Genomic DNA, 27,800 nt, shown 5'->3' with positions numbered 1-27,800 from the left:
TGCAGCCGGGGCAGAGCCCCGAGCTCCTGTTCCTCTTCCTGAGCCGCCTCCCTGCAGTCCGTGCAGCGGCAGCGCCTCCAGCTGTTCTGTGCCTGAGGGCAGTAGCGCTGGGCCCGCCAGCCTCATACGGTAGCCCCGTGCTTGCTCCGATCCTTTGGAACATGAATGGGAGCTGAACTGCTGTTTTTAAATAAGCTTTCAACCCCTTTCAATACAGAAATAAACATTAGTTTAAAAAACAAACCCCGCTGGGTTCATGCCTCTCTGCCCTGCTGCGTGGCCTCGAAGGAGGCACCATGTTCTGAAGTGAAAGGGGCAGCACTGCACCTGCACAGCCTCCTTTGCTTTAGGATGGGCAAACAGAAACCTCACAGCGGTTCACAGGTTACAGCAAAGCCAGAAGCTGGTTGGAATCGAGTCAGAATCCATCCGTCCAATTAGCAGGCCAAAGGAAGAATTTGTAAGCGGTGCTCCCTTATCCATTCCAAGCAGCTCCGTGCAGGACAGGGAGGAGTTCTGCTAGGCTGGGCTGTTCTGTTCCCGTGCAGTGCAGCTGCAGGTCCAGGCAGCACCACGGCAGAGCTCAGGCCAGCGCCTGTGGCAGGAGCAGTGTCACCATCCCCAGGAGTCCATGGGGGGAGCCTGGTACTGCAGTGCCGGAGAATGATGCCACATGAATGGAAGTTAGAGCTGAACCAGGAAAATTTACACAAACTTGGGGATTAGTCCAACCCTGAAATCAATTTCAGGCTTCAAATGGGGCCTACTCCCACGGTTTGCCTCACTGCTCTAACTGTAAAGACATTTGGAATATTCAGCATTTATTCCCCTTCCTCCTACTCTGCCTTCATCGCTTAATCAGTCCTTTTCCCTTAAAAGATCCTTTACTATCCTCTTGCCTCCTGAACAAAGGACAGGAATTGACTTAATTGTGGAAAGACAGGACATAATTAATTAACCGTAATTAACAGTTATAGATTACATCTAGAAAACAGTTTCACTTTTCACCCTACTTGTTTCTGGCCAATTCAATGCTGCCTTCAGAACAGCTCAGGGAAGAAGCACATTCCACATGTTTGAGTCATTCCCTCGCTGTTGAAACCATATACCTGCTAAGAAGGGAGAACGCAGACATTCCAAATTACTGAATTCAAAGCTATTCCAAACTTTTACAGTGAAAAAAATTCAAAAGTCTGTAAGAAAAATGGAATGGCCTCAGCTTCCTTGGCTCTGGAAACAGTGCAAATATAGCTATGCCTCCGCTGACAAAGTCACTGCAATGACTCTCTTGAGACTGGTCCCTTTGAAAAGGGCAGGAAAACTTATACTGGGAGCTTTTTTTCCATTCGAGGCTTGCGCAGCATGACTCATAACAGAAGCTGTTCTTAAAATGGAAAGAAATGCAGCAGCAATTAGTGTTTAGAAATACCAAATTCCTTCTTGTGAGAAACAAAGCTCACTTTTAAAATTTCAAAGGTTTATTAAGCCTTAACAAAAATACAACAAAGGACTGAAGAAGGAAAAATTACAGCACCAGGAGTCCCTGCGACCAGCAGCCACATGCTCCCCTACAAAATGGATGCTCTGCCTTTTATAGCCTCAGCCCCTCCCAAGGTTTTGTCAGCTCCTCTGCTGTCCATTGGCAGAGATCACTTTTTTACATCTTGATTGGAGCTCAGGTGTTGTTATGCCACACCTCCTAGTAACAAGCCAGGCCTCCCCAAATGCCCTGACTACCGAGGCTATTACAAGGGGGAGGGGAAAGAGGACTATGGGAGGACATAGTAACAGAACTATAAATTTTATCATACACATAATATCTACCTCTTAATTGTGAGAGCAAACCATCACATTACTCATCTATAATAAAGCCCCCTGTTCCTTTTCCAGAAGTCATTTGGCTCAAAAAACAAACTCTCATTTTCAATTCCAATAATCTACTCCTACTTCTCAAAAAAACCCCAAATCTTTTAAGGAGTCATACTAGCATCCACTGATGTGGGTGAAGACAATGGGAACAGAAGAAAAAGAATCGCAGGTTTTCCTTCGACACACATATTTGGAATGGACCAAATGGATCACAGAGGTCTGATACAGCTTTTTTACCCCCATCTGCTGTGCCCAAGGGGTTGCTACACCCATGGCAGGTGTATCTTAGTGCCAAGTACAGGGGCCAACTTGGTCCCGTCCTCTAGCCCCTGCTGTATTATAGGACAGTTGAGGAATGATAAAGGTCTGGTATGGCCTTCTTGCCCCCACCTTACCATGCCTACGGGATTGCTGCCTGCAGCAGGGCTACGGAACCTTCTCAGGGGCGAACACAGGAGCCAACCTGGTCTTGCCCTCTGTTTCTTGTCTTACTCCACTTGTCGGTCCCTAAGGAAACTGCCCCAATAGCTCTTGAGGTTCCCTGTGTACTTCCCCTCAACAGATGCTTGTAACTCCCATCCGTTAGAACAGGACAATTCCATCAATAACCAATACAATTTAAACTCTCCAGCCAAAGCGTTCGTTAAATCAGTCCTTGAGCTGGCCTGTGGAAACTCAGCTCTACTTTTCGGTCATCTTTGAGCTTCTTTGGTCATCTCTGACCCAGTCTGGATGTTGTGGTCTATTCTTTGGGTTCTTTCACCAGCCTTTAACTCTGTTGACATGAATTCACTCTCGCTTTGCGGTTGGCACAGACTGTTCAGTGGCGAGCAGCACCTGAAAGGGACCTCCCCACTGAGGGGTTAAACTGAAGACAGTGCAGATAGCATGGCCTCATAGATTTCATTTTTTGAAAGGGTAATTGAGTCTTACAGTAGTTACCCACCACTGCTGGCACAAGGGAACTGCATTGCCTAGGAAGCACTACTGTCACAGAGAGGATTAGCACTTGGCCTAGCACCCTGTTCTGATGGCAGCAGCTTTTGGGGAACGTGGGTTAGAACTGCAGTGGATCACAGTGATTGAAGATACGCCTGTTTATGGGGATTTAGTGGAAACTCAAACAGTATTAAATTTTATGGAAATCACTGTACATAACTTTACATAACTTTACATCAATCTTTTGGCAAACTTCCACATAGAGACAAATTCCTCTGCCTACAAGAACACAGTGTACACAGAGAGCCAGGGGCCATCCAGCCAGCAGAGCTCGGTAGTGACACACCAGTCATTGATGGAATTGTCCTGTTCTAACGGATGGGAGTTACAAACATCTGTTGAGGGGAAGTACACAGGGAACCTCAAGAGCTATTGGGGCAGTTTCCTTAGGGACCGACAAGTGGAGTAAGACAAGAAACAGAGGGCAAGACCAGGTTGGCTCCTGTGTTCGCCCCTGAGAAGGTTCCATAGCCCTGCTGCAGGCAGCAATCCCGTAGGCATGGTAAGGTGGGGGCAAGAAGGCCATACCAGACCTTTATCATTCCTCAACTGTCCTATAATACAACAGGGGCTAGAGGACGGGACCAAGCTGGCCCCTGTACTTGGCACTAAGATACACCTGCCATGGGTGTAGCAATCCCTTAGGCACAGCAGATGGGGGTAAAAAAGCTGTATCAGACCTCTGTGATCCATTTGGTCCATTCCAAATATGTGTGTCGAAGGAAAATCTGCAATTCTTTTTCTTCTGTTCCCATTGTCTTCGCCCACATCAATGGATGCTAGTATGACTCCTTAAAAGATTTGGGTTTTTTTTGAGAGGTAGGAGTAGATTATTGGAATTGAAAATGAGAGTTTGTTTTTTGAGCCAAATGACTTCTGGAAAAGGAACAGGGGGGTTTATTATAGATGAGTAATGTGATGGTTTGCTCTCACAATTAAGAGGTAGATATTATGTGTATGATAAAATGTATAGTTCTGTTACTGTCATATGTCCTCCCATAGTCCTCTTTTCCCTCCCCCTTGTACTAGCCTCGGTAGTCAGGGCATTTGGGGAGGCCTGGCTTGTTACTAGGAGGTGTGGCATAACAACACCTGAGCTCCAATCAAGATGTAAAAAAGTGATCTCTGCCAATGGACAGCAGAGGAGCTGACAAAACCTTGGGAGGGGCTGAGGGTATAAAAGGCAGAGCATCCATTTTGTAGGGGAGCATGTGGCTGCTGGTTGCAGGGACTCCTGGCGCTGAAATTTTTCCTTCTTCAGTCCTTTGTTGTATTTTTGTTAAGGTTTAATAAACCTTTGAAATTTTAAAATTTTAAAAGTGAGCTTTGTTTCTCACAGTGCAAGTCTACAGTGTAAGAATGACACTGTTGACTGTTACAGTTCCAGTCCAAGAACTGAATTCTTGTTATTAAGGTCGCTAAGGAGTTCCTTCTCCCAGCCCTACAGGATGGGAGCACATCCCTGCTCACATCCAGCCCAGAGGAGCAGAGACCCTGCTCATGCCTCTGTGCCAAAAGCAAGCAGAGGACCTGCCCCTGACATGCCATCTGTCCCTCCTTGGTGGCTTCCACAGGGACAGCCACCACCAATTAGAGTCTGCCACAGCTGTGCGCATTTGGCCCCTTGGTGATGTTCTCAGCTATAAAAGCAGTGACAGCTGATCTGTTCTCCTCCCTCAGGCCACTCCCCTTCTCAAGATCCATTTAGGAATTACTCTTCTCAGTACTTTGTTTCAGAGTATCTGTTAAAGGTCAAAAGCTCGTGACTGGTCACTGCTTTTGAGCAGTTAAAAGTTCTCATTAAACTGGGTTTATTTCCTGTGATGAACTGGTAAATTGGGTAACAGTTACATCACTGCAAGACCAGGACAGAGGGGCTGGAACCTGATGTTCCACAAGAAAACCCACAGCTCAACCAAAGCAGGTTTGGTTTATTTGAACGGCTTCATTCAATATTCTACAAAGGTAACAAACTGCAGCATGGGGCACAGTCGTACAAGAAGGGTTCAGCGCAAAACAAAACTAACTGCGGCCAGGGAAGACCAAAGTTTCAATTAATTTTATTTTTTTTATTTTTATTTTTTTACAGTGTACATTGTTAAATAATGTAAAGAAAACGCTTGTAATTCAGAAACAGATTTTATGTGGAAAAAGATACTCAAAGTGTAATATTAAACAAAATAATTTAACAGTTCAGTAGCATTAGTTTATTCCTCTAGACTTCAGTTATTCATCCACAGGAGGAGAGGGAGGGAGAAAAATAAATCAATGGTAAATAAAACCAGTTCTTGCATAACATTAAGTGAAAAAACGACCTCAAACTTCTTAGATCAAATTTAAATAACCACGTGCTGCATCCAGCTGACCAGTTCCTCTGCCACAAATATTGCCCTTGTCTCATTCCTGCCCCAGCTGTGTCCCCGCTCCTGTTTCCCTGGGTGTGCTCAAGAGCCTCACCCCTGCATCCATCCTTTCAGAGGTTCCCATCTGGCCTCAGCCCTGGGCTTGCTGCTCTCCTGCTCCCCTTTGAGCTGCCCCGTCCTCCCGGAGCCTCAGCCTGTGCCTGTCCCACGGAAGCGCCCCAGCCCTGGCCCAGAGCCGCTCCTCTCCAGCCTGCGCCCGCCCTGCTGCCAGAACTGCTGCCAAACAAGGGACAGGAGCAGAAAGCATCTCACACATTTCTTTGTGAAAATGAAAGCGTGAGAACATCTGCAGATGTAGAAACTCCCTAGTAAGGCCCCAGCAGGGAACAGCGCTCCGAGATAAAAACAAACGTGGACAAGTAACGCCCCTGTGATGCGCCAGCCTCCAGGACACCGACGACCTGCTCCAAGCACCAGGAAGCTACAGCCTCATCCTTCACAGCTGCTTGCAGCACTACATAAATACTGGCTGGTATTATTTTGACTTTGAAGAGGAAACCAGTATTTCTTAAACATAAAAAGGGAGAATGACCAAAGCAGAAGATACAGTACAGATACTGAGAGGACAAGTGACAGACAGTGACAGGCCTGGTACCAGCTTGAAATTTGTTAAAAGTGAACAAAATTATAAATCCTCCAAGTAAGACAGAGGAAACTTCTTGATGCCGGCTGCTTCAAGTACATCCATTGCCGGCAATGGACGTTGCACCAGGACAGTCTGTTCCTGGTTTAAATGAATTTTACCAAAAAAAAAAGGTAAGAAAAGCAATCCCAGCAGACAAACCCAAGCCAAACGAGCAATGGCACTTCTCCCTTAAGTCACATCCTGACCAAACATCTTTTCCACTTCACAGCTGGAGTCAAACTGCACCTTAAGTTGGGCCGTTCCCAAAGATACACGTTCTCCCCATCCTCTCTCCCATTCTGACCCAGTCTCCTGCCTCCAGAGCCAATATTGGTTATGTCTCGTTGTAGCTTCACCTGCATCCCTCCGTCCCAGCCCACCTGGCCCCTGTCACCCCACACCTTCAGCTCTGCCCGCCTGGATAAGTTTTCCCACACACAGAACTGCTCTGACCCACAGCCTCGGTGACCTCCCTTCCACGCTCCTGCTCCAACATCCCGGGCGCTGGGCACAAACATCCTGCCCTCAGCTTGCCCTCTGCCCACCTGGGCTCTGCTGGGAAGACGACGCTAAACTGCAGAAGCAAGAGAAGTCCAAGGCACTAAAATATCCAGCAAGCATACTGGGAGAACAGACAAGTATTCAAGTACATTAATTTATACAATTTTACATTCACATTTATTTATCTAATACAATGAAAATACAAAGGAAAAAGTTAAAGTGTCTCCAATAAGTATAAGGATATAGCTAGCTTTTTTTCCCATTTTTTCTTTTTAACTTTTTTAACCCTCTATATTCCACTCATTTTTAAACTACTGTTGTCCAACAACATTTATATAATCACAGTGTTTCCACATCAAAACTGATGGTAAGTACATGTCCGCAGGGAACTTTAAATTTTTTTTTTAACAATTTAAATTGCTCTAATGCTGCAGTCAAAGCTGTTAATATCTTACTTAAAGCAGTAATGACCTATCAAGCACGGGCTGCACCACAAGTCCATTCACGTGCCCCACCATTTCAGAGTCAGATACTATTGAGTGGGGAGAGGGAGAGGAGGGGAATTTGGACAGCTTTTTCTGGATCTTGGTTCTTCAGGAAGAGGCAAGAAGCATGCTAAAGCCTCATGCTAGGGTTCAGCTCTCCCACCTCCACACATGTGGATTCAGCCCCCAGCCAGAAATATTTCACAGCAAGACTGTATGAACTGACCCCTGGCTTCTGCTCACAGCTCTCACTCCACACAAGAACAGCTCCCCTCGGTGAAAAGCACTGTCCCATCACAAGGATGCTGATCATCCTCCTCCCCCTTCCAAGTGCGTGGGGAAACTCCCGCTACCAAGAGTTGACAGCAATGGTTGGAAAAGAGAAATTCATTCCCAGTCTGGCAAGCTACCAGTTAATTGCAGCACTAGTAGTGATACAGGGCCCCATCTCCCTCCCCAAGTCCTGTCCCGAGGTGTAGCCAGCAGGGTCTCTGGGCACGTTTAAGTGGTCCGCAGGTTGGAGCCTGGAGGGTTGCTGACAGACTTTTGCAAATTGCTGATGTTGAAGCTTTGCAAAGACGCGGCACCCACGGGCTGGAACTGGCCGAGCTGTGCCGGTGCTGGCCCCCCTGCCCCGCTCCAGGGCGGGGGGAAGGATGCTGCTGGGTAACCGTACTGCTGTGGGGGGCACATGGCCTTGCTGAAGGGACCTAAAGAGGTAGCTGATGCTGCAGGGATGGGTGTAGCACCCAGGGAAGATGTCATAGAGATACAGAGCTGACCCGGTGCTGAGAATTTTCTTGCCATTCCAGGGCCCTGAAAGGTAATCCAACCACCAAGAGAACTTTAACTGTGTAACTTTAAAAACCACCAGTCCACCCCTTGGTCTACAATCCACTCCCAATGGGCATTTACAGGGCCAGCCCATGGCCCTCCCCTTTAGTTTTCCCCTTCCCTTCTAGAGCAGGCAGTACATCCTGCATGTGAAGAGCCAGCCAGCAGTATGCTAGAGCTGCTGCCCCAGCTCTGACTACGTTTGAAACCCCAGGGAGACAGAAGGACACCCACAGCTTCTCACCACACTCCCTTCACAGGTCACACCTCACCTCGTAGCCGCCGTGCCCTTTGCCAACTTTCTTGCCAGACAGGTTCATGGCGTCCCGAGCCCAGTTATCCACCAGCTTGTGCAGGTCATCTGTGAAGGTGCCCTTGCGGCTCGAGGCGATGGCTGTGGGCTGGGTCTGGGGAGCCTGGCTGTTCACTGCAGCCCCCACTGTGTTGGTGCTGCTGGTCCCTACAAACACAAACACAGCCATCACCACTTGGCTCAGCGCTGGCCTGTCTTTAGTGCATTCAGTAACTGTGGTAATGGCACACCAAGAGTTAAAATGCCATGCAAATTAATTCTGAGTTTCCATTCCAGGACACGCTGAAGTGGGAACTGCAAGGACGTTTTCTCAGATTCAGAGCATTTCACAGCTAGGTTTACTTTGCAAGAAGTGCTGCAAATGGTCATCCTAAGAGGGGAGTGATAGTAGCCTACAGGTCTTTGTAAAAGAAAAAGGACATGAGATTTCAGCACTGAATGATAGTACAGGCACGTCGCTCTCTCATCCTACACCTTTTAATCAGCAGCAACCACTACTGGTATAAGTCAATTCCACCTTGGAAAACAATGCTGGATGCTGAATAAGGAGCAGTAAAATCAGCATTGCCAGCTGCTCTGTAGCAAATTATCTCCACTTTGTGAAATTAAGATAAAAATTCACCCACTTTACAAAAAAAAAAAAAAAAAAAAAAAAAGCCCCAGGCAGAAACAGCAACTGTTGTTTCCCATAGCTGCCATACTTATGTTCTTGAGGATAATCAAATGGGACTGTCTTCATCCACCTAACAGTCAGGATCTGCAGGGAAGGTCTGCACTGCATTACATTTTGCTTTTTGATCCTAAAAAGCATTATTTTTACCATTATGTTCAGATTTCCTAAGTCAGAAGAATAAGCATTCAAGGTACAAACAAGAAATACAGCTTAAAGAAGGCAGAAGTGAGGGTATTCCTCACTCATTCCTCCTCTTCTCACTGCAAGAACACAAAACCCCTTCACATAAATGCCAGGTTTCAGTTCTGCTAGAAAGCTTGCTGAACATTATCCTGTGTGGGGGGAAAACCAACCTAGAAGCTTTGTCCTATGCCATTCATATTTATAAACAAGCAACTGCACTTCAATCTAAGTTTTTAAAAGGCAGACCTCATAACACAAAGCAACGAAGTAATATATTGCCCAGGATCCAAAATTCCCAGCAGTATTGAAAAGTTTGTAAATCCTCATTTACAGCTGTGGAAGTGCCAGTTAACCACTAGAGCAGACCCAACAACAAAATCAGCAGCAGCAGGGCTGAAGACAGCACTGCTTGCAAACACTCATCCTAATCTATTCCTGAAGTTCCTCAAATATTTCTACTTGCTCCCTCAGGAGACTGCACCTAGGAAATCCATGAAAACTTGAGTTTATGGCAGGCATTTCTGAAGGGAAGCCATTTAGAGGTGGATCACAGAAATGCCAGCAATGACCATCACGTCTCTATTGCAAAGGCCAAATGACAGAATCATTGTTTCTTGCCTAGCAGTTCCTTCATCTGTCCCACTTTTCCTGGCCATCAGCCACATTCCTTGCCACTACTGTATCAAAGAAAGAACTGGTTCCAAAGCCCTGCAGGAATGTTTCGTACTGAGGAGTGGATTAGGAAGGTGACATACTTACTATGCAGGACAAATAAAGCGTTACTGCCTCTAGTAGTGCTGAGGAGGGAAGGACACAGATTCGTCCCACCAGTTCCAGCTCAAGCATGGAAGTGGCTCCTGGGCTGGGTGCCCACAGGAGTTGTTAGTGGGGGAAGACATGCAAGAACACATAGCAAGGGAAGAAAAAGGTTCCTTAGCAGGGAGTGTGGCTGTAGCACTGATGGAGAGGAACAGGGAACACTGGGTGGTGCAAGGAAAGTCTGCAGTGAAATAACAAGAACCTTAAGCATGCATCATGTGGGAAGGGCTCTGGATACAATAATTTAATAAGAGCAATGATGTGAAAGGTAAAGTTAAATACAAATGAGGCAAAAGCAAGGAAGAGGAACACTGCCAAAACCAGTAATAATCACATTCCACCATGAGGGTTCATGCAGGAATTGACACACTTGCTCTCATCCTCTTTAGAATGGCCAGCATCCACTTGTGCTATTTCACATTTCCACTTTAATCACTCTGGATCCTGGACCTACACCAGAGAGCTTCCTCAGGTTAAAGAAGGGGGAGAGTTAATCAAGGCATAAAGTATAGCACATTCAGCTGAAGAGATAAAAGATCCCTTAGGGAAGTTTAAGAGTTTTCCAAAGAACTGGATTGGTTCAAGGTGACAAAGGCTGCCAGAGCTTTGTCTCCCAAAGTGACTTTCTCAGAAAGCTCCCATCTCACGTCAAAGACATACTGGCCTACAAGATGAGAGCTGAGTTCTCACCTAAGGTCCATTTAAAACTGACTTCTCAGGAATTCTACATTTGAGTTCTGACATACTCACTGCCTGCAGAAACTGCCATTCAGAAGAGGCTGAAAAGCAAGTGCTTCAACTTGTAGCATTCATGGAAACAATCCCCACATTCCTGCTCGGTCACAGCAGCCATCCCCAGTTCTGCTCTGACATGAGGGATCTGAAGTGAAACAGGCTCTCTCTCCCCAGCCCACTACTTTATGCCTTAATTCTGCTCTTGAATTTTTTCCCCCCATAAACCACAGTCAAATGACACCTTAAAAAAAGTCTTAAATGACATGTGTACACACAGGCTTTTGTGAACATCTCTTGCTTTAGGAGACACACTGGAGATCTCTGATAGCTTACACTTAGGCTTTTAAAATGTTGGAGGAGTGTCTGCAATTGGATCCATCACTGAGGTGATAAGCCCCCTCAAATCCCAAACCAAGCAGCTGCTCTGAGTACAACTCCGAGTACAACATTACAATGAGCAACTGACCCTGATGTCGCTCTCATCAGCGAGAGCAGAGCTCCCAGGGAAGGGGAGGTTCTGCCTGCCTCCACCTGGCTGCAAGAGCAGCACCAGACTAGTCAATAAACTAAGGACAGAGTACACATTAGAGGGCATAACACAGACAGACAGATGCTGTGCTGGAGACAGAGTCAGGGACATAAGGCTTCAGTGACCCAGAAAAGCTGATGAATAGATTTACAACCAAGAATTGGAGATAACAGAAATAAGATAATTACTACAGAGCTGGTTGCAAGGACAGACTTTTTTCACCATCTTCCCTGAAGCATAAAGAGAGAGTAATTTGTTAAAGATAAGAGAAACAGTGAGAAATGTTTAGTATCAGGAAACATTACAAAAAGCTTGGTGAGAAACAGAGGACACAGCACAGCAGGGCTTTAACAGTCACTACTGGGACATTCAAGACAAACTCAAAGACTCATCTCACAGTTTAATCACAAAGAGAAGAGGCCCAGCCTCCTATCTTTTATTCTTCATCATTCCCAAACCATTGTGAAGAATGTCAGGAGACACTGAGGTCACAACTGTTATCAAACAGTCACAACTGTGGCTGTTACCACAGAAGGAAAAGCAAGTACATCTTCCATTTTTGCCAGGACATAGGAAGCATTTTACAACTATCAAATTTCAACCAGCAACAGATTTATTTGATAGGTCAAGTGCTTTTAGTTTGTCACCCTCTGGTCTCAGATGTGTGAAAACAGTTCAGACATTCCCTGCCAAGCTGTATCACTCTGTTTCTCCAGCTGCACAGTTAAAAGCATCAATCACTGCACTGTTCCTCAGCACCACTGATTCCAACCCAGGATCTTCTCCAGCTGTCACTCTCCACAGCAGTCTGCAACAGCACTTCAAAGACAAGGCTCCAGGAAGTAAGCAGCCTGCAGCAAGCCAGGTGCCAAGCCAAGCTGAGCCATGCCAAGTATTACCTGATTTTACAGGACAGCTACAACACTCTTTTCAAAAGGAAGCTGTTTCCCTTAGCATCAGTCCCAGAAGCAAGAGATACACATGCCAAAGGACTCTCATAGCCAGATGATGGCAAATTTACAGCAAGCCTAGGCCTTGGTAGTAAATTATACTCTCATATACTCAGTTCAATGTCAATTCTAGAAACAGACTGGCTGTTCTTCATATTCCCTTCCCACAAAAAAGGACAAGCCAGACTTTTTTAAACAAGTTAGCTTTGATAAGAATTTAACTTCTTCCAAGAAAGGAATGTTAAATCTTGATAGTGCAGATGTCAGTGCACATCTGCACATTAATATACACAGCAAAAACATTTAAAGCTGCTAAATTTGAAAAATTAAATCATTTTCTGCTTAGATTCCAAATCCAGTGAAGTGGGTTAGAGTCAGTGCAAAACTGAACAGCCAGGAAGATGTTTCCCTCCTTTTGCCTCCCTCCCTTTCTCAGAGGATGGGGCTGGTTGCATTGCAGCTGTCTCTGCAGAAGGCCAGGCCCAGCTCCCACACACAGCTCTGGCTCAGCTGAGCCCCTGCCAAGCACAGCAAGACAGATGATGCAGATGTGTGGTACTGCCATGCAGTGCAGCAACAGGAAGGCTCCTGACAGCACTCCAAACTTCCTCATGTCAAGTCATTCCAGAGGGCGGGAAACAAATGTCACACATTTAAAGAGTCCAGCCTGCAGAAGCAGCATAGGAGATATTGCAGCACTCCCAATAAAAAGCATCACACCAGCAGCCTTTGCTCAAGCAGATTGTTATTTCAGCCACATCAGAAGTTTGAGGCTCTCTTTTAAGTCTGGCCTAATACAACTACAAATGAGAGGATTCTGAAAAGAGCTGCAAGCTAGCTTGTGAGGGTTGACAGGATGTCTGAAAATGTCTATTTACCCACCTTTACTGCTACTTGTTTTACATTTAATATATCTCCACAGGGAAAACTTCTAAACCTGAGCCCATTAATAGGTAAGGTTCTTTTGAGTTTGCCTGGAATTATTCTCTAATTATTTTAAAACCCCTTTAACACTTGGATCTCTACCTAGCCATCTGTTAATGAACACAAGTCGTCACTACAAGCTGCCTACAGGTGGCATCAAAGCTCTGCACTGTCACCAGCTTCAGGGCTGAGAGCATGGGGACACACTTCCTACTTGTGCTGCAAGCACACTGCCAGCGAGGGCAACATTCCCCCCACCACTACTTGTGTCCAGCTAAGGGATAACCTGGAAAACAAATCTTCCCCACTCTTCCACTAGAAAGATTACCCCCCTGCAAGTCTCAGGTCATCTAATATATGCTGAAGCAAAATTACCAATGGACTTGCTAAGTCTCCCCAGTTTGTGTCATTTCACTGACCTGTGCTCAAAGTTTCCTCTCAAGGTTTAGAGAAAATGAGTGCTTGTTACAGTGAGTTTAACAGCAGAGAACACCTAACATGAGAACCCAAACTTCTAAAGGTGTGCTAAGAGCAGCTGAGCTGAGCCATGGGATGGGAGGGAATACAAGGTGACAGATGAGGATGGGCTGCATGAAACAGATCAAGCAGCAGAAACAAAAACCAAAAAGACAAAACAAAAGACAGACAAGGAAGGAGTAAAGGTGTTACACACAAAGAGCCAAGCAGGGCGTACTCAGAAATCGGGTCCTCCTGCCACCAGGCTTGAAGGTCACTCTCTCAGAGGCACAGTTAAACTTCGCACAGCCTGTGAGAAAACAAGAACAGGGAGAACATAGAAAGGAGAGGAGTGGAGACAGAACACCACTACAAGATGTTAGCAACTTGAAGTTGGAAGGGTGAAATGCAATCACGACACACAAGAATAAATCTCAAAGTGTGGACCAAGGAGTACAGAGACAATATACGGAGTGAAGAGACTCCTTCCAGCACCTTCAGACACAAGGCCAAGTTTGCACTGCTACTCTCCAGGACATAATCTAACTATAAAGTTGCAATCTATATAGGAAAGCCAAATCCTGGCAAAAGTACCCAGTTTTTAAATGGTACTGCACAACTCTGGATGGATGCAGGGAGATGATTCAAGAAGCTCCAAAATGCCTGAAGCAGTTCCTAAAAAAACCTCTATAGAGAAATCTTCCTTAAAGTCCGTTTATATTTTCTGTATGCACTTCTTCAGTTTCAGCAAAAACACACATTAGAATTGATGTATTCAAACTATCTATGGCAAAGCTTTTCAAAAAGATGTGCAAAGGGGAAAAAAACCTACAACAGCTAAGTTCAGATAAGAAAAGGAATCATCCCCTAATGATAAGCAAAAAAAGCCCTCCTTACTGAATAAATCAAGAGCTGTGCCTGAGAAATTATTTGGTAACATACTAATAACAAGTAACCCGCAACATGAGAAACCTGAGTACATGACCAATTTACTACTTCCACCGTTTCATCCTCCTACACTGACTCTTCCTTCCAGGATAATTCACAATTAAAGAACATGAGCATTTTTTTACCTTTTATATTGACAGAAACAGCCAAAACACCTAGGAAGTCTAAAAGGACTAAGACTCTAAGTCCTTGGAAACTTGCAATCATCTGAGTTAGCTATCAACATCAAACCTATTCTGCTCCTTCCTTGGTCTGATTTCCAACCCCCATCTCATCAGTCTCTTCTCCTCTGAGCCAACACCTTTCCCAGGTCAGCAGAACTTTGCTGCCACCACCCCATTGTACTCTCTTGTGTTGTCTTGGGGTTTCAGACCTTCAACCACACTTCACCCGAGTGAGAAGCTACAAATCCATTTGCAAACACCATCCTTATCAGCCTCCACACATAAGCTGGGGACCCTAGAGCTACTTTACACCAAGTATTAAAAATCAAGTGTCATGAAGTCAACCATTCATTTCCACTGCTAATTTCACTAATTGCACTTGAAGCCTTACCTTGGCCTGGTGCCGAAAGGCTCGGTACCGAGAGGGCACCATCACTGGTGAAGGCAGAGTAGAGATTTTCACTGGAAGGTGAAGGTTTGAGGGGCTGTAACAAATGGTTCTGCCCAGTCTCTGGCACACTACCAGGAGGATGAAGGGTCTGCTGAGGGGGCAAGACTGATGGTGCACTTTGAGCTGACAGGTTGCCTAGAGGAAAAAGGAAGGCAAAATTTTTGTTTTCCATACATTTTTGAACCTCTTCAAGCATGACAATCCAGGCAAGAGAAGGAGAGGCAGGGGGAGAGAACTACTCGAGTTTCTAAGAAAGCAGTCAGACCAGAAAAAATCCTCAGTTTTAAGACAACTCTATGGTGGTTTATGTGCCCACAGAGCTTCTCCATCACACATCAAAACAGAAATGAACAGTCAGGGTGAGTGGGTACGGAAATCTCAGCATGACATGGAATTATAACGAAGTCAATGCGCAAGAAGCAGTATCAAATATTTCTGCTGGCACTGCTGGCCCTCCAATACTGTTTGCTTCTGCTACAGGATTAGAGAATCTCCAGTTACCCAGACAGTATCTGTCACCCACATTACTCAATCAGTAAACAGAACTAGTTCCTGAGTATTGTTTATTAGAAAAATAGTCTTGGTAAAAAAGGAAGCCTTGACAATTGAAACTGATTCTCAGTTTTTAAGTACAACAAATCTTCCATTCCATGAAAAAAAGCCACTGTTTTAATATCTATCAACAGTGAGTTTCTGCAGTGTAAGGACACTAGCAATATCATGCTTAAGTGGTACTAAATTAGAAAAAGAAAAGTCTCTGCAGAGGACTAAAGAGATCAGACCCATTCTGCAATATCAGTTTCACGCGGGAACAAGCACAGTTTATCTTTAAAAAACAAACTTTTCTTCCATATTATAAATTTACACTTTTCTTCATAGACATGGTGCAATCACGGTCTAAAAATCACTATCTAAAAATGACAAATCACAACTGCTCTTACAGAACAATGTCACAGTACCTTTCAGTGGACTGAAAAAGTCCCAAGCAAGACTACCAAACAGCAAAAGTAATTTCAAAAATGATAAAAGAAATCCAGGGAGGAACTGGTACACACACACTCCTCTCAAAAGAAAAGACAGAGACACAGATCTAAGAATGAGAGATGGTACTTGGTTTATTTAATCTGCTAGAAATATTGAAGGAAGCCTAACCTGACAGCTGAGGGCTTTTATGTCCCTGGGAGCTGCTACGACTGGACTTGCTGCCTTTTCCTTTCGTAGGTCGTCTCCTCCTTCCTGAAAGGGGTGCAGCTGGGGGAATAATTACTGCAGGTGGAGCCTTTCCCAGTTTCACATAGAGTGACTCAATCTCCTGCTTCTGGCGGCTCTGCAGCTCCTGGATCTCTTTAAGGTGCCTAACAAGTTACAAAACAGTGAGATTTACAAGAATTCTATGTAGACACATAGATGCAAACAAATCCTCCCCTCCAGTCAAGCCTGAGCTGCTCCTTTGATCAAACTCTCAAACATTTAAGAAAGAAGTAAATACATCTTTTCCACTAAATAATAACCACTGAACACACATGGCAGAACACTTGCCAATTTCCAGTGTGTTCTAGCCCTGGCTAGAATTCCAAAACTAAGTTCCCCACATTGCACTCACAAAACCAGAATAAACAGAAGTACAAAAAAAGCATTCAAATGCTACAGGAATAGCTAGATTACTCATTTTCTCAGACACATGGCCTTGGAGACTTCTACACAGCTATTGCCTTACAATTTGTTTCAGAGCAGTTGCATACACAGGATTTAAAACTGCCAGCTACCTTAAAAAATAGTTCAACTTTCAGTATAAATAAATTAGTAGGTCACATTGCTTCACTTCTAAATTCTTCTTCTGAGCCAACAAAGTATCTTCAGGAAAAGAACCATCAGAAATGCAGATCAGAAATGCAGAGACTTGTGTGTAATTTTCAAACCCTACGTTTTTCCCACTAACTCCAGTGATATGCTAAATCTTTCTTAGATCTACAGTCTTATCCACAGTGCAACTGGCAATCTACATACAACAAGGTTACAGGTTAGAAAATTCAGCCCAGCAAACATGTATATTCCTCTTTTGTTATAATTGTGTACTGCTTTCCCACTAAAGAACCTTATATCCCACATACAAACTGACAATGGCTCCTGACACTTGGCAAAGGCTAAGGTGAAATCATGTTAATCCTGTTACATCTATTCCATACACAACCACCCAAAGAAGAAGCCTTACTTCTCCCGCAACCGACGGAGTTCCAACTTCAAGTCTTCATCTTCAATATCTGACTCATTGTCACTGCTCATGTAGGAAGAGTTGAAAGAGTTGCTAAGGCTCTGAACAGGGAGGCTGATCTTCGATCCCAGGTGTTGGACAGAATCTGGGCTCCCTGAGCCATCATCCAAATCCTTAACCATTCCACTGAGAAAAGCGACCTCCGGATCAGAGGATGGGCCATTCATGTGTGGGGACTGCCTTGACTCCAATTCTTTCTTTGGAGCTGCAGCTGAAGAAGCAATTTGTTCCAAGCCCACAGACAGAGAAAGAGTCATTGGCTCTTTCTCAGCACAGCTGACCTCATCCCGAGCCTTGGACACAGAGAAGCGCCCCACTTGATCCGTCGTTGTCGTCACCTGGAAGCGCCCAACCTTGGTGGCCTGAGAAGCAGTTCCCAGCAGCGGCGGCCCGGCAGCTGCCTCAGGAATGCCATCCACCACATCCAAGGAGGTGGCAGCCACAGCTCCACTCTTCCGGCCCTCAGCCTGCTTTACCAGCGTGCTCTCTGGGCTGCTGCCAGAAAGGCTTGAAGAATCAGTGGAGGAGGTTTCAAATTGCACTGGCTTAGTTTCAGGTTTGTCATCCTCTTTTAGCACATCATCCACTGCCACCGATACCTGTAACAGAAATACAATCATACAGACTTCCTTAGTTTTTCCTTAACATGATGCTTTTATTTCCCTTAATGGTAAGATGCATCTGAGAGGGGAAAATAACTCATTTCCTAAGTATGCCACAAAGCAAGCTGCTTCTTCCCTCCAGGCAAAACACTGCCACACAAAGCAGCACTTCTTGTAATCTGGATGATTAAGCCCAAGAAGCAGCAGCCTCAGATGGGGCCTCTTTCACCAACAGGACATAATACAGTGAACATCCCAGCAGTGTTAGTAAAAGAGCAGCCCAATGTTAAAGACCAAGGCCAACAGCTAAGGCCTGCTGCAATGAAACTCTATATTCACCACTCTAGACCTGCACAGACTGTTCAATCTCTGCCTCAAATGGGAACAGCATCTGCAGACCTGCTTGCACAAGCTCTGCACGGAGAGCGAAGTCCTGCACATGGCACACTGAGCTGGCACTACCAGGAACCACCCAAAGATGCTGTAGCAAGAGCCAAGTGAATTGAACATCTGGTACCTGAAACCGTCCCATCTTCAGCACACTGGCTCCTGTTGTGGCAGCCACAGCACTGCTCTCTCCATCACGTGCTGCCAAAACTAAGGAAAAGGAGAATGGGATTAAGACAACAATGAGCAAGAAATTATTTGAACTCCAAGCATTTCTTTTTATGTACTTCAAATTCAACTATCTGTTAACTCCAAAAAGGTTTCTAGACTCATAGCACTATATTAATATTAAAATGTTAATTATTAATGTTAAGTTGAAACATTTTTCTACAAAGCTTCCCTGCACAGTGTATTTGCCAAAACTATGCCTTTAGGTAACAGTAAAAAAAAGCACACTGATTTCAAACAGAGATGTGAATTAGACAAATAAGAAAAAAATAGAACTTTATGAAAGAAATTATGAAAGAAAAAGCTTATCTTGATTCAAAATAAACAGAGGGATTACCTAAAGTTCCCAAACACTGGGGACAACTTATTCACTGAAAAAGGGCAGGTTGAAGAAATGCTATAAATCACATTTATTCAAAGCAGTCTATCTGAAGTTCCCCAAGTTGGACTCTTAGGTGTCAGCTTCTAATTTTGTTGCTCTGTGCACTGGCAATATAAAGTTACAAAGCTGAGAAATAAAGTTCTATTTTTAAATCAATTCTATTGGACAGCTTGCTCTGTTTATTAAACAACTTCCTAGTTTATTTATCTTTACCTTCTACATTTAAAAGAAAAAACCCAATTAATTCCATAGCAGACTAATGAATTCTACGTTATAGTTCATGAATGTCCCAAAATAAGAGTATGTAATTTATTTTCCTTCACAGTTTTATTGTCTTCTGAAGGTTTGTTATTAAACTTCAGAGGCACACATGTTAAATAGTGTTTACAAGAGAGCTCAAGAAAAAATTTCAGCACCGTATTAACAGCTCCTTTTGAAAACAGAAGATTTCAAAAATTAAAACAGTTAGATGAACACTGACAGGAAAATCTCAGATTATTTTGCAAGTGTTTGGATTTCCCCCCAATAATTCAATCATACAGATCTGAAAGTCATTGATCATCCAGATTTTAACTGGTGATCATCCAGTCAACCTGCAGTTGTTCTAAAGCAGAAAGAAGGAAGTCTGGGTTTCTTACTGCCTTTCTTAAATTTTTAGTAGTTTAACCTTGGCTTCTCTGTTCAAACAGAAATGAAACACCCTTAGGTAAGGGAGAGGTATCCTACATGTAGAACATACTGTAATGACACAAAATGAGTCCTACTGCTGTTGCCAGGAACATAACACATGATAGAAAACAGTTCCTTCAAGTACTGTACTCCTGCTGTACCTTAGCAGCATAGTGGAGACTCTTTGTGAGTCTTAATTTAGCATTTTGGACAGCTCTAAATCCTAAATGAGTCACTACAATAGGAAAGTATCTATCATCCCCCCTCCTTCATGGCCTACAGGGGAAAACTTCAGTCTGGCTACTAAAAACTAGTAGAGAAGCCCTCAAGGAGCTGCCATTCCATGACTTACTAGAAAAGGCTATAACCTTCCAAGTGGTTACTCTGTTCAATTTTGATTTCTATCTCCATGCTGAGAAATCACCAAAAGTAATCATGGCTGTCTTACCATCCGTCAGACACTGTGTTTCTGTGGACACCGGCCCAGTAACCACAGTTGATGCTACTGAGGGCACAGACTGCAGGTTCAAGGAGGAAAACAAAATAAATTAAAACACTTAGCAGTTTCATTGAATGCCAACAAATCCATCATACTGCATATTTCATAAGTTTTTTGCTTCCAACAGCGACAAAGTATGACCCATGAAAAGACAAATGCAAGGTGAGATTTTACAGGCCTTATAACCCTGAAGCTGTGAGCAGATCACCCCTTGGCCTGTGCAGAAATAATGCATAAATAGCCACTTGTCTTGTCAGTCATTGTCTTCATTCAGTTTTTTAAGCTTTTTAATAGAGGCTTTTAAAATTTCAGATCCACACTTGAAACAGATCTCCCAAATTAAGACTGACATATCACATACTGCTTTCTTAGTGCTCTTTCCCCTTATTCCACAGTTACTTCCATTTCTAGTTTGGTGACATCACCAGAAAAGTCGGAAAAACAACTAATACCAAAAAACAGCCTCAGGAAATTACATAATCTATTGCAATATACAGACTTTCCCGATTTTGGTTGACTGAGTCACACAAACTGGAAGATGACACTGAATTTTTATTTTTAAGTCTAAATACTGGTGTAGCGATATTAAAGGCAGTGACCTAAGAAAAAACACTGAGGTTTTTCAAGACTACTAAACTGAGAACATTGCAAACATACACAGGCAGGAGCAGATGTCACTGGGACAGTCTCTGGACTAAGGGTTCTTCTCAGCTGAGCATCCAGATCTTCCAGTGGCTGTTGGGACTGAGAAAGAAACGAGTAAAGCAATGTCCCAGCTCAGGAAAAACAAAACCATTGCTGAGAAACAGGCATATATGATACTAAAATTTAAAGCACTCAGTATAGTTTCCATGTTTCTATCCAGTTTCCTTCATACACATTTAGATTTACCATGTATATCATAGTAAGACTATGGAAGTAACTCATGCAACATATTTGTTTAAACACAACAGAACAGGAAAATTAACTGGAATTAAAAAAAAAAACAACCTCCACAATACCACTCAAAAAAAAAAAAAAACCAAAAAAAACCAAAAAAACCAAGGAAAAAAACCCCAACCCACAAGTTCCCTCAGAGAGGCTGTATAGATGGACTGACTTGAAGAGGATGGTGAGGGGCAGAATCTCTCAAATATGCTTATTACTTAGATTTCAGCTGTTTCAGTTAGAATACAAGATGTTTTTCAAACTTGGCCAATTGGATTGGGGAGAGGAAGAGAAGACTATTTTACCTAAAAATATCTTGAAGATAAAAAAGTCCCAAATTCTCAAAAGGACTAAATTAGGGCTATGTCCGTAAGATACATTGAAAGAAGAATGTACTGTCAGATACCATTAAGTTGCAGTTCTGACCCTAAGGAACAGAAATTTTCATCCAAACTTTAGCAATATTAATCTTTCCAAGTATATTACACAAAAAAGAAAAAGTTGTATCTGTTTTTAAAACTGAAGCAGGGATCATGACAACATAAAAATACTACTTTCCGCTTAAAGTTAAGAGGTACACAACAGCATAAAGGTGCTTTCAACATGTTGCCAGGATAACAGTCTTCCTGACATGTGGATTTCAAAACAAAACCAGAAACCCTAGGAATAATAAAGCCTTTATCAATTCCATTATATTAAAAAAAGCAGAAGATGCAGACTTTTATGACTCCATTCAGAAATCCAACTGCTTAGCGACAAGTGAGGTAATTTAATCCAAAATAGAGGGGACGTGTCACCTGAAATACTAAATAATTCTCAACACTTATGCTCATGAGAAGATATTTGCTTCAAGTAAACAAATGGCAACCAGAATGATCAGGAAATAAAGATTTCCTCATGGAATTAGGGGACCAAAATGAAGCTTGAGAGATTAATCTACACACACTTTAAAAAGTAACTAAGGAATAAATAGAACAGGTATTTAAGACTATAGAACAGATTGTTCAAAACTGGTCTTGAGATGATGTGTACTCTGTCTGCAAATTATAAGTCTGCTACTAAAGAAAGGGAAAAAGTTGTGTAATCACCTGCTAGTGACAGAAGCAGCACAGAAGGCAAGCCTGTCTACTTTAAGAGAAGCCTGTAATTTTCCAGATAGTATTATGTGATAGCAGCAAATGCTTTTAAGAGTCAATTGGATTTGATCCAGTTGATCTCTAATTTTGTTTCATTCCTAGACAATTCTTCTGAGTTCAAATGAGAAGTAAAATTCAGTAAGTTGTTTGGAAAGGACAAGAAGCAAGGGATCTATATTTGTGACTCTTCCATCTACAAATCTTGCCAGAAATACCTATGACAAACAGGAAGCAGCCTTTTGCAGTGGTACCGTGGCTTGAGTCATAAAAGTGGCTTTTGAGCTTAGGGGAAAATACTACTAATATACTGAGTTTCCAGCAATGAAAAGGGCTATGACCTTCATATGACTGATTTTAAGTAGCTGTCTCCTGATCCACCTGATACCTGACCATGGGAAGAATGCAGGTAAGAATTATCACTGAATTGTTGTCACCTTCTCTTCAGTAAAAACATGCTTCAGAAAGACCTGACTAAAAGAGATAAACCAACTTCTGCCTCTGAAGTCAGGGGTAAGAACACGTGGCTTTTTCTTGCTCAGTTTGGAGAAAGAAGATACCAATTCTCTTGCTACTCATAGGGCAGGAACATGGCTTATGGCTCTAAGATCAAGATGTAAAAATGAGCTACTTTAAGAAAATATTTCAGTTGAATAAGCTTTTTTTCTTCCAACTTCAGATGTCATCTGCCTTACTTGTACAAATCACACAGAATCACAGACTGGGTCAGGCTGACAGGGACCACAGTGGGTCATCTACTCCCACCTCCCTGCTCAAGCAGGGCCATCTCAGAGAACATGACACAACACTGCATCCAGCTGGTTCCTGGCTATCTCCAAGAAAGGAGACTCCACACCCTCTCTGGACAATCTGTTCCAGTGCTTGGCCACCTGCACAGGAAAAGTTCTTCCTCATGTTCAGGTGGAACTTCTGTGCATCAGTTTCTGCTCATGGCCTCTTGTTTTATTGCTTAGCACCATTTACACACAAAATATCCCAGCTAACCGTTGTATACAAGGACAGAAGCTAAGCAGGGGAAGCCACTGCTGTATTTCAAATCATGTTTATGATAAAGAACTTCAAATACCTTTTGAAAATTTTAAAGCCTAGTGAAATCAGAATGCAGTAATAATCACAAAATAAACAAAACTAAAACAAAAACAAAACCACAAAAACAAAACAAAACAGCAATCATCAAAAGAAACAACTAAACCCCAAAACCTCATGAAGAATTCAGGAAGGCAATTTTACATTTGCATAAACATTTCATGGCAATATATAGGTTTTCATATTATTTTGCAGATATACTATTTTCAAGAAGAAAACAGGTTCAAGTTTTATGCACACACTCCACTGTATTATATTTTAAAAATTATCAGTTCAGATTAACACACTAAAACCCCTAAGCCTGATTAGGCACTGGGTACAGCACCCTGAAGGGCAAGCTGTACAGAATTACAGAATGGTTTGGTTGGAACAGACTTTAAAGATCATCCAGTTCCAACGCTCTGCCATGGGCAGGGACACCTCCACTAGACCAGGTCACTCACACCCAGTGCTGAAGCCACTCAGGCTACTGCTAGAGTTACACAAAAGGGGTTACTCAGGCAAAAGAAAAGAAAACCAGGAACATTAATAACATGCAACAGAGAGTTTAACTGAAACATGCTCTCTGAAGGGAAAAGAAGCAGACACAATCTGCCATGTTGTGTAGCACCTGAGTTAGTGAAGGTCCAGGAAAAGGTGGCAGCTGCTCACTGGATGGAGTGCCAGCCGGAAGGTCAGAACCTATTGGTAGCACCTAGAGATAACGAAGAGGAAACGCGCGTCCGTCAGACATGGAACAACAGAAGGATCAGATACCAAGCTACAGTCAGTTATGTCATACAACAGAAGCCTTAACTTTTTTTTTTGGTAGAGAATTCCTTCCTGGACAGTTAGCATAGAGTCTTCAGGGACTTCTGCAACCAAACTGCGGGAAGTTTGCTTAGTTTTTATTTTATAATCCAGATTATCCTCGAGCAGCCACAATTTCCAGTTTAAACAAGCTGCAGTATCCAGGAACAAAGTATCTTGGGGATATTATTTTCAAGTCTGGAAGAAATGCTAAAATAATTCTTCCAAGAAGCTTAATTTCTAAAATGGTGCAAGAATGTACTCAGTCTCCTTACAACAGCTCTATGTTAACTGTCCATTAGAAACTCCAAGCTGCATGCTTCCAGCAAATTGTTCCAAGGAACATGACTTGAGAACAGGAACTGTCAGTGCCTGGTGCCTGAGTATGTCTCCATTTGTTGAGAAACAGATTCGTAGAGCTCTCACACCAATGTTTTCATCCATCACTTCTTTTTGAGCCTGAAAGGTGTCGATGACCCACAGAAGTTGATTAGGCCATGCAACTGGGTAGGGGGAAGTCATCCAGGTTATGCAGAGGAGGTTAGAGAGACTTGAAAGGCTAGAAGGAGGCATCAAAGCCTCCTCACCAGGTCAGACAGCACATTCCAGTTAGTCATTTCCATTGTTAGGGAAGTGGGAATTTCTAGGAATTAAGCAACCCACTACACAATTTGCAGTTCTTATTCTTATTCTCTTGAGGTTTGACAAGTGCCCATGAAGTCTGAGCACACATAGAGACTTGTGAGTTACAGCGCTGACCAGCACAGTGCCCCTGCATTGGCCATGAGCTCTGCAGGACAGGGAGACAGGCCACAGTCTGCTCCAGAACCAGTTCTGGCCTGCAGTTTGTTACCATAGCTCAAACTAATGCTTTAAATTGCAGGAATAGCTGCCCAGTGAAGATGCTCTCCCAGAGTTATCTATCCTGCCAATAAGTCACTAACATTTCAGTGAGAATTAGGCCAAATTGCATTAGCTCAACTTTTTTTGTGCAGCAGGAACACATGTGAGGGTGTTACCTGTTACATGTGAGACATGATGAATTTTTAAACTGTGCTGAATTTTTAACTTCATTTAGTTTATAAATAAGAGGCAAAACATACTTTAAATACATTTGTAAGACAAGCTGAAACACATTTAATTGTCTGGCCATAAACAAAATGAATACACAGACACAGAGTCTAGCAAACCCCAGAAGACTGAAGTAATAAGCTCCTTAACACTCAGCAACAACACAAAGTGAAACTAAAATTAAGCCTTGTGAAAAAACCAAATTAATTTATAAATGAAAACTTCAAAGAGGTGGGATTTCTACAACTGACAATCAAAAACCCTATAATATTTATTACATATATATATTTATATGCTATATATAACATATATATTTATGTGGGTTTTATATATATATATATAATATATATATAATATATATTGAAACCCAAGTCTTTGGAATTACAGGTTTGCAATTAGCAATTTTCTAACTGCTACAACTGTTCCTGAATGAATACCAGTTCCCATTTTTCCCCAATATTTCTTTTCTAATTTTCAATTTCATTGAAATATTAATGGATGTCTTTGTGTCTGGATTTCCCTATCAACTTTTTTGGCACATATTCCCACTCTTCCATAGCAGAGATTTTCTACTGTCTTTGACAACAAAGAGTAGATGGGAAAGACTACCAATGAATGGAGCTGCTGGGAGCATTGGCTCAGCCTAAATTGGCCTGAAACTATTCAATAGCAAGGCTGGCTAAAGACAACCAACACAAAGCGTTGACGAGTACAAAAAAACATTATGGAAACAAAAAGAAGAGAGTATTATAGTTTTTGGATTGTTAAATACCTGAAAGTTTCTTCAATTTATTTCCATTTAAGGGCTACATTTCCATTTAAGGAAAGGACTACCAAAATAGTTTAAAATACTGAAGTGTGCTGTGCCTCCACACAGTCAGACATTTAAAAGAAAATCTCACATATTGGTATATCTGGTTGGTGAGCAGGTAACAACATCCACAGCACCTCTCAAGTTGTTACTGTGAGTCATTACTCCTTTGTAAAAGTGTTTTGCTTGTAGAACATGAGTCAGTAAACAAACAAAAAAAATAGTTTGCTTTCAGGTATGTTCTAAATTTCTCAAAATCCTCCTCTCATAAATCTAACATTTGGAAGGAAAACAGTATCCGGGTATCAAATAAGTAGCAGAGAATATTAAAAACCCCAAACCCCTTCAGTCAGGTTCACCCTTGACTGCAAGGAACAGGTTCACAACAGGAAGCAAAATTCTGCTATCTCAAATCTACCATTTGGTGAAATATACAACCAACCATCTCAGCCTAGTGGTCAAGTACAAGATAAAAAGCTATTTAAAGCAAGACATCCAAATTCTATTTGAAAAAATCAGGATCAAGAAAAAAACCCAAACAAAAAGCAAACCACATTTGCTTCATTCTTTGTAGTTTAAGAAGAAAAACTAATAATGACATAAGAGACATCTCTCAGAAGCATAAAACAGAATTGGACTTCTTTAGCCCATTAGGGACAAAATAGAACACCTCTTGGGATACATAAAACCAATCAGAACATAAACCTTTCAATACTACATTAAATGAAGAAGCTACTTCCAGAATAAATATTTTGTTATACAAAAAGGATCCTGCTGAAAAAGGCTGTTTCCTGCAAGAGCTGAAGGTTCACACCAACGCTGTGTTTCTTACCGGTACCCTGCTGAGAGGAGGCTTTGAAGGAGAGGTCCCTGGTTTCACTGCTGCTGTGGCAATGCTGCTCGAGGCCGAGATGTAGCTGACTGGGGTGATCACTTGCCCAGGAGTGGCAACTGGAGTCAGCAGAGGCAAGCCAGTTGGTCCAAGAGGCAAACTGCTTGGAGGTATACAAGTGCTAATGGATGTCAGGGGTTTGCTTGGTGCAACAGCAGTGGTTGGGATGCCAGGAACAACTGTGGTTTCCATTACCAGCGAGGTTTCCAGAGACACTGATGGATGCGCCGTTCCTACGTTACTGTGCTCACTGAAGAGAGATCGCAGCTTTTCTTCCAGGGTCTTTATATCATCAATACCAGGAGCTTTAGACTGAGCATCAGCATCAGCCTCCAGACAGTGAACATGAGGCTGGTTGGGCAATGGAGCTGGTTGAGGCTGGCTGTGGATCAAAGTCTGCTGTACTGTAGGCAAGTTAGTGACTGGTTGTGGCAAGACGCCAGGTAAAGGAACCTGGGGCAACATGGGTGTTGCACCTGAAATCTGGGGTAGGACAGGTGTTGATGTAATTCCTGATGGAACAAGTAAGGGATGGATCACTGGCTGAGAGACTGAACCACATATGCTTGATGCTATCGAGGATGATAAAGGTGCAGAGATTGGCAGAGATAAGCCAGCTGCATTGCAGGAATGCGATTTATCCAGAGAGTGCTCACTCTCAGGTAGTGACTGTGGAGCGCTTACAACTGTTGTTTCTGCCAGACTGGACACAGAGCCACTGCTGCTGAGCTGGGGAAGCTGCAAAGCCATGTTCTGAGCCAGAGACAGGGCAACAGATGTCTGTGGTGCTGCCATACTACTGACAATCTGAGGAGTAGACTGAGATGTCACAGCCGGTGCAGCAACACCGAGAGCAGTGACACCAGGAACCTGGGCAGATGGCAGTGCTGAAGATGATGGTGTGCTGATACTGGGAGCAATGTCTGCAGTCACTGGTTGAGCAGGCTGGGATGTGGCAGATAAGGAGAAAGAAGCAGGGGCGCTCATGCTGGAAGAGACACTGGTCGATTGGTGTCCAGATTGTGAGACTGGAGGTGGAGAAATAGAGCTTGGCACACTTGTGCTTGGTGCAACTCCAACAGCTGCATTTTCTGAAGGCAAAGTAACAGATCCCGGAAGAGAAACACCAGTGCTGGAGGAAACAGATACT

General features: G+C 43.2%; 2 protein-coding genes across 19 annotated transcripts in view; one reads left to right on the top strand and one right to left on the bottom strand.

The window, feature by feature from the left end:
- Positions 1-27,800, top strand: part of RAD52 (RAD52 DNA repair protein) — a 59,681-nt gene that overhangs the window by 13,406 nt on the left and 18,475 nt on the right. For both annotated transcript variants that reach the window (XM_085569043.1, XM_021535190.4), the window contains exon 13: positions 1-27,800. This exon is cut by the window's left edge and continues 500 nt beyond it; it is cut by the window's right edge and continues 18,475 nt beyond it. The gene's annotated coding sequence lies outside the window, so the exon portion shown is untranslated.
- Positions 4,900-27,800, bottom strand: part of WNK1 (WNK lysine deficient protein kinase 1) — a 98,957-nt gene continuing 76,056 nt past the window's right edge. For 8 of the 17 annotated variants that reach the window (XM_031507942.3, XM_085569019.1, XM_085569029.1 and 5 more), the window contains 12 exons: positions 26,591-27,800; positions 23,698-23,781; positions 20,578-20,664; positions 19,870-19,939; positions 18,273-18,352; positions 17,094-17,752; positions 16,034-16,236; positions 14,822-15,016; positions 13,536-13,628; positions 11,177-11,218; positions 8,009-8,196; positions 4,900-7,718 (listed from right to left, as the gene is read on the bottom strand). The exon at positions 26,591-27,800 is cut by the window's right edge and continues 217 nt beyond it. In XM_031507942.3, coding sequence (XP_031363802.2) covers positions 7,404-7,718; positions 8,009-8,196; positions 11,177-11,218; positions 13,536-13,628; positions 14,822-15,016; positions 16,034-16,236; positions 17,094-17,752; positions 18,273-18,352; positions 19,870-19,939; positions 20,578-20,664; positions 23,698-23,781; positions 26,591-27,800 — 3,226 coding nt within the window. In that variant the 3' untranslated portion in view covers positions 4,900-7,403. The remainder of the gene's footprint in view (positions 7,719-8,008; positions 8,197-11,176; positions 11,219-13,535; positions 13,629-14,821; positions 15,017-16,033; positions 16,237-17,093; positions 17,753-18,272; positions 18,353-19,869; positions 19,940-20,577; positions 20,665-23,697; positions 23,782-26,590) is intronic. The other 9 variants (XM_085569024.1, XM_021535063.4, XM_085569032.1 and 6 more) reach the window with 6 other exon arrangements.

Source organism: Lonchura striata, chromosome 1A, assembly GCF_050655825.1.
Source record: "Lonchura striata isolate lonStrDom1 chromosome 1A, ASM5065582v1, whole genome shotgun sequence".
In the NCBI taxonomy this organism is placed as follows: Eukaryota; Metazoa; Chordata; class Aves; order Passeriformes; family Estrildidae; genus Lonchura; species Lonchura striata.
Note: the sequence above shows the minus strand (reverse complement) of the source record. Positions and strands in the feature narration are given on the sequence as shown.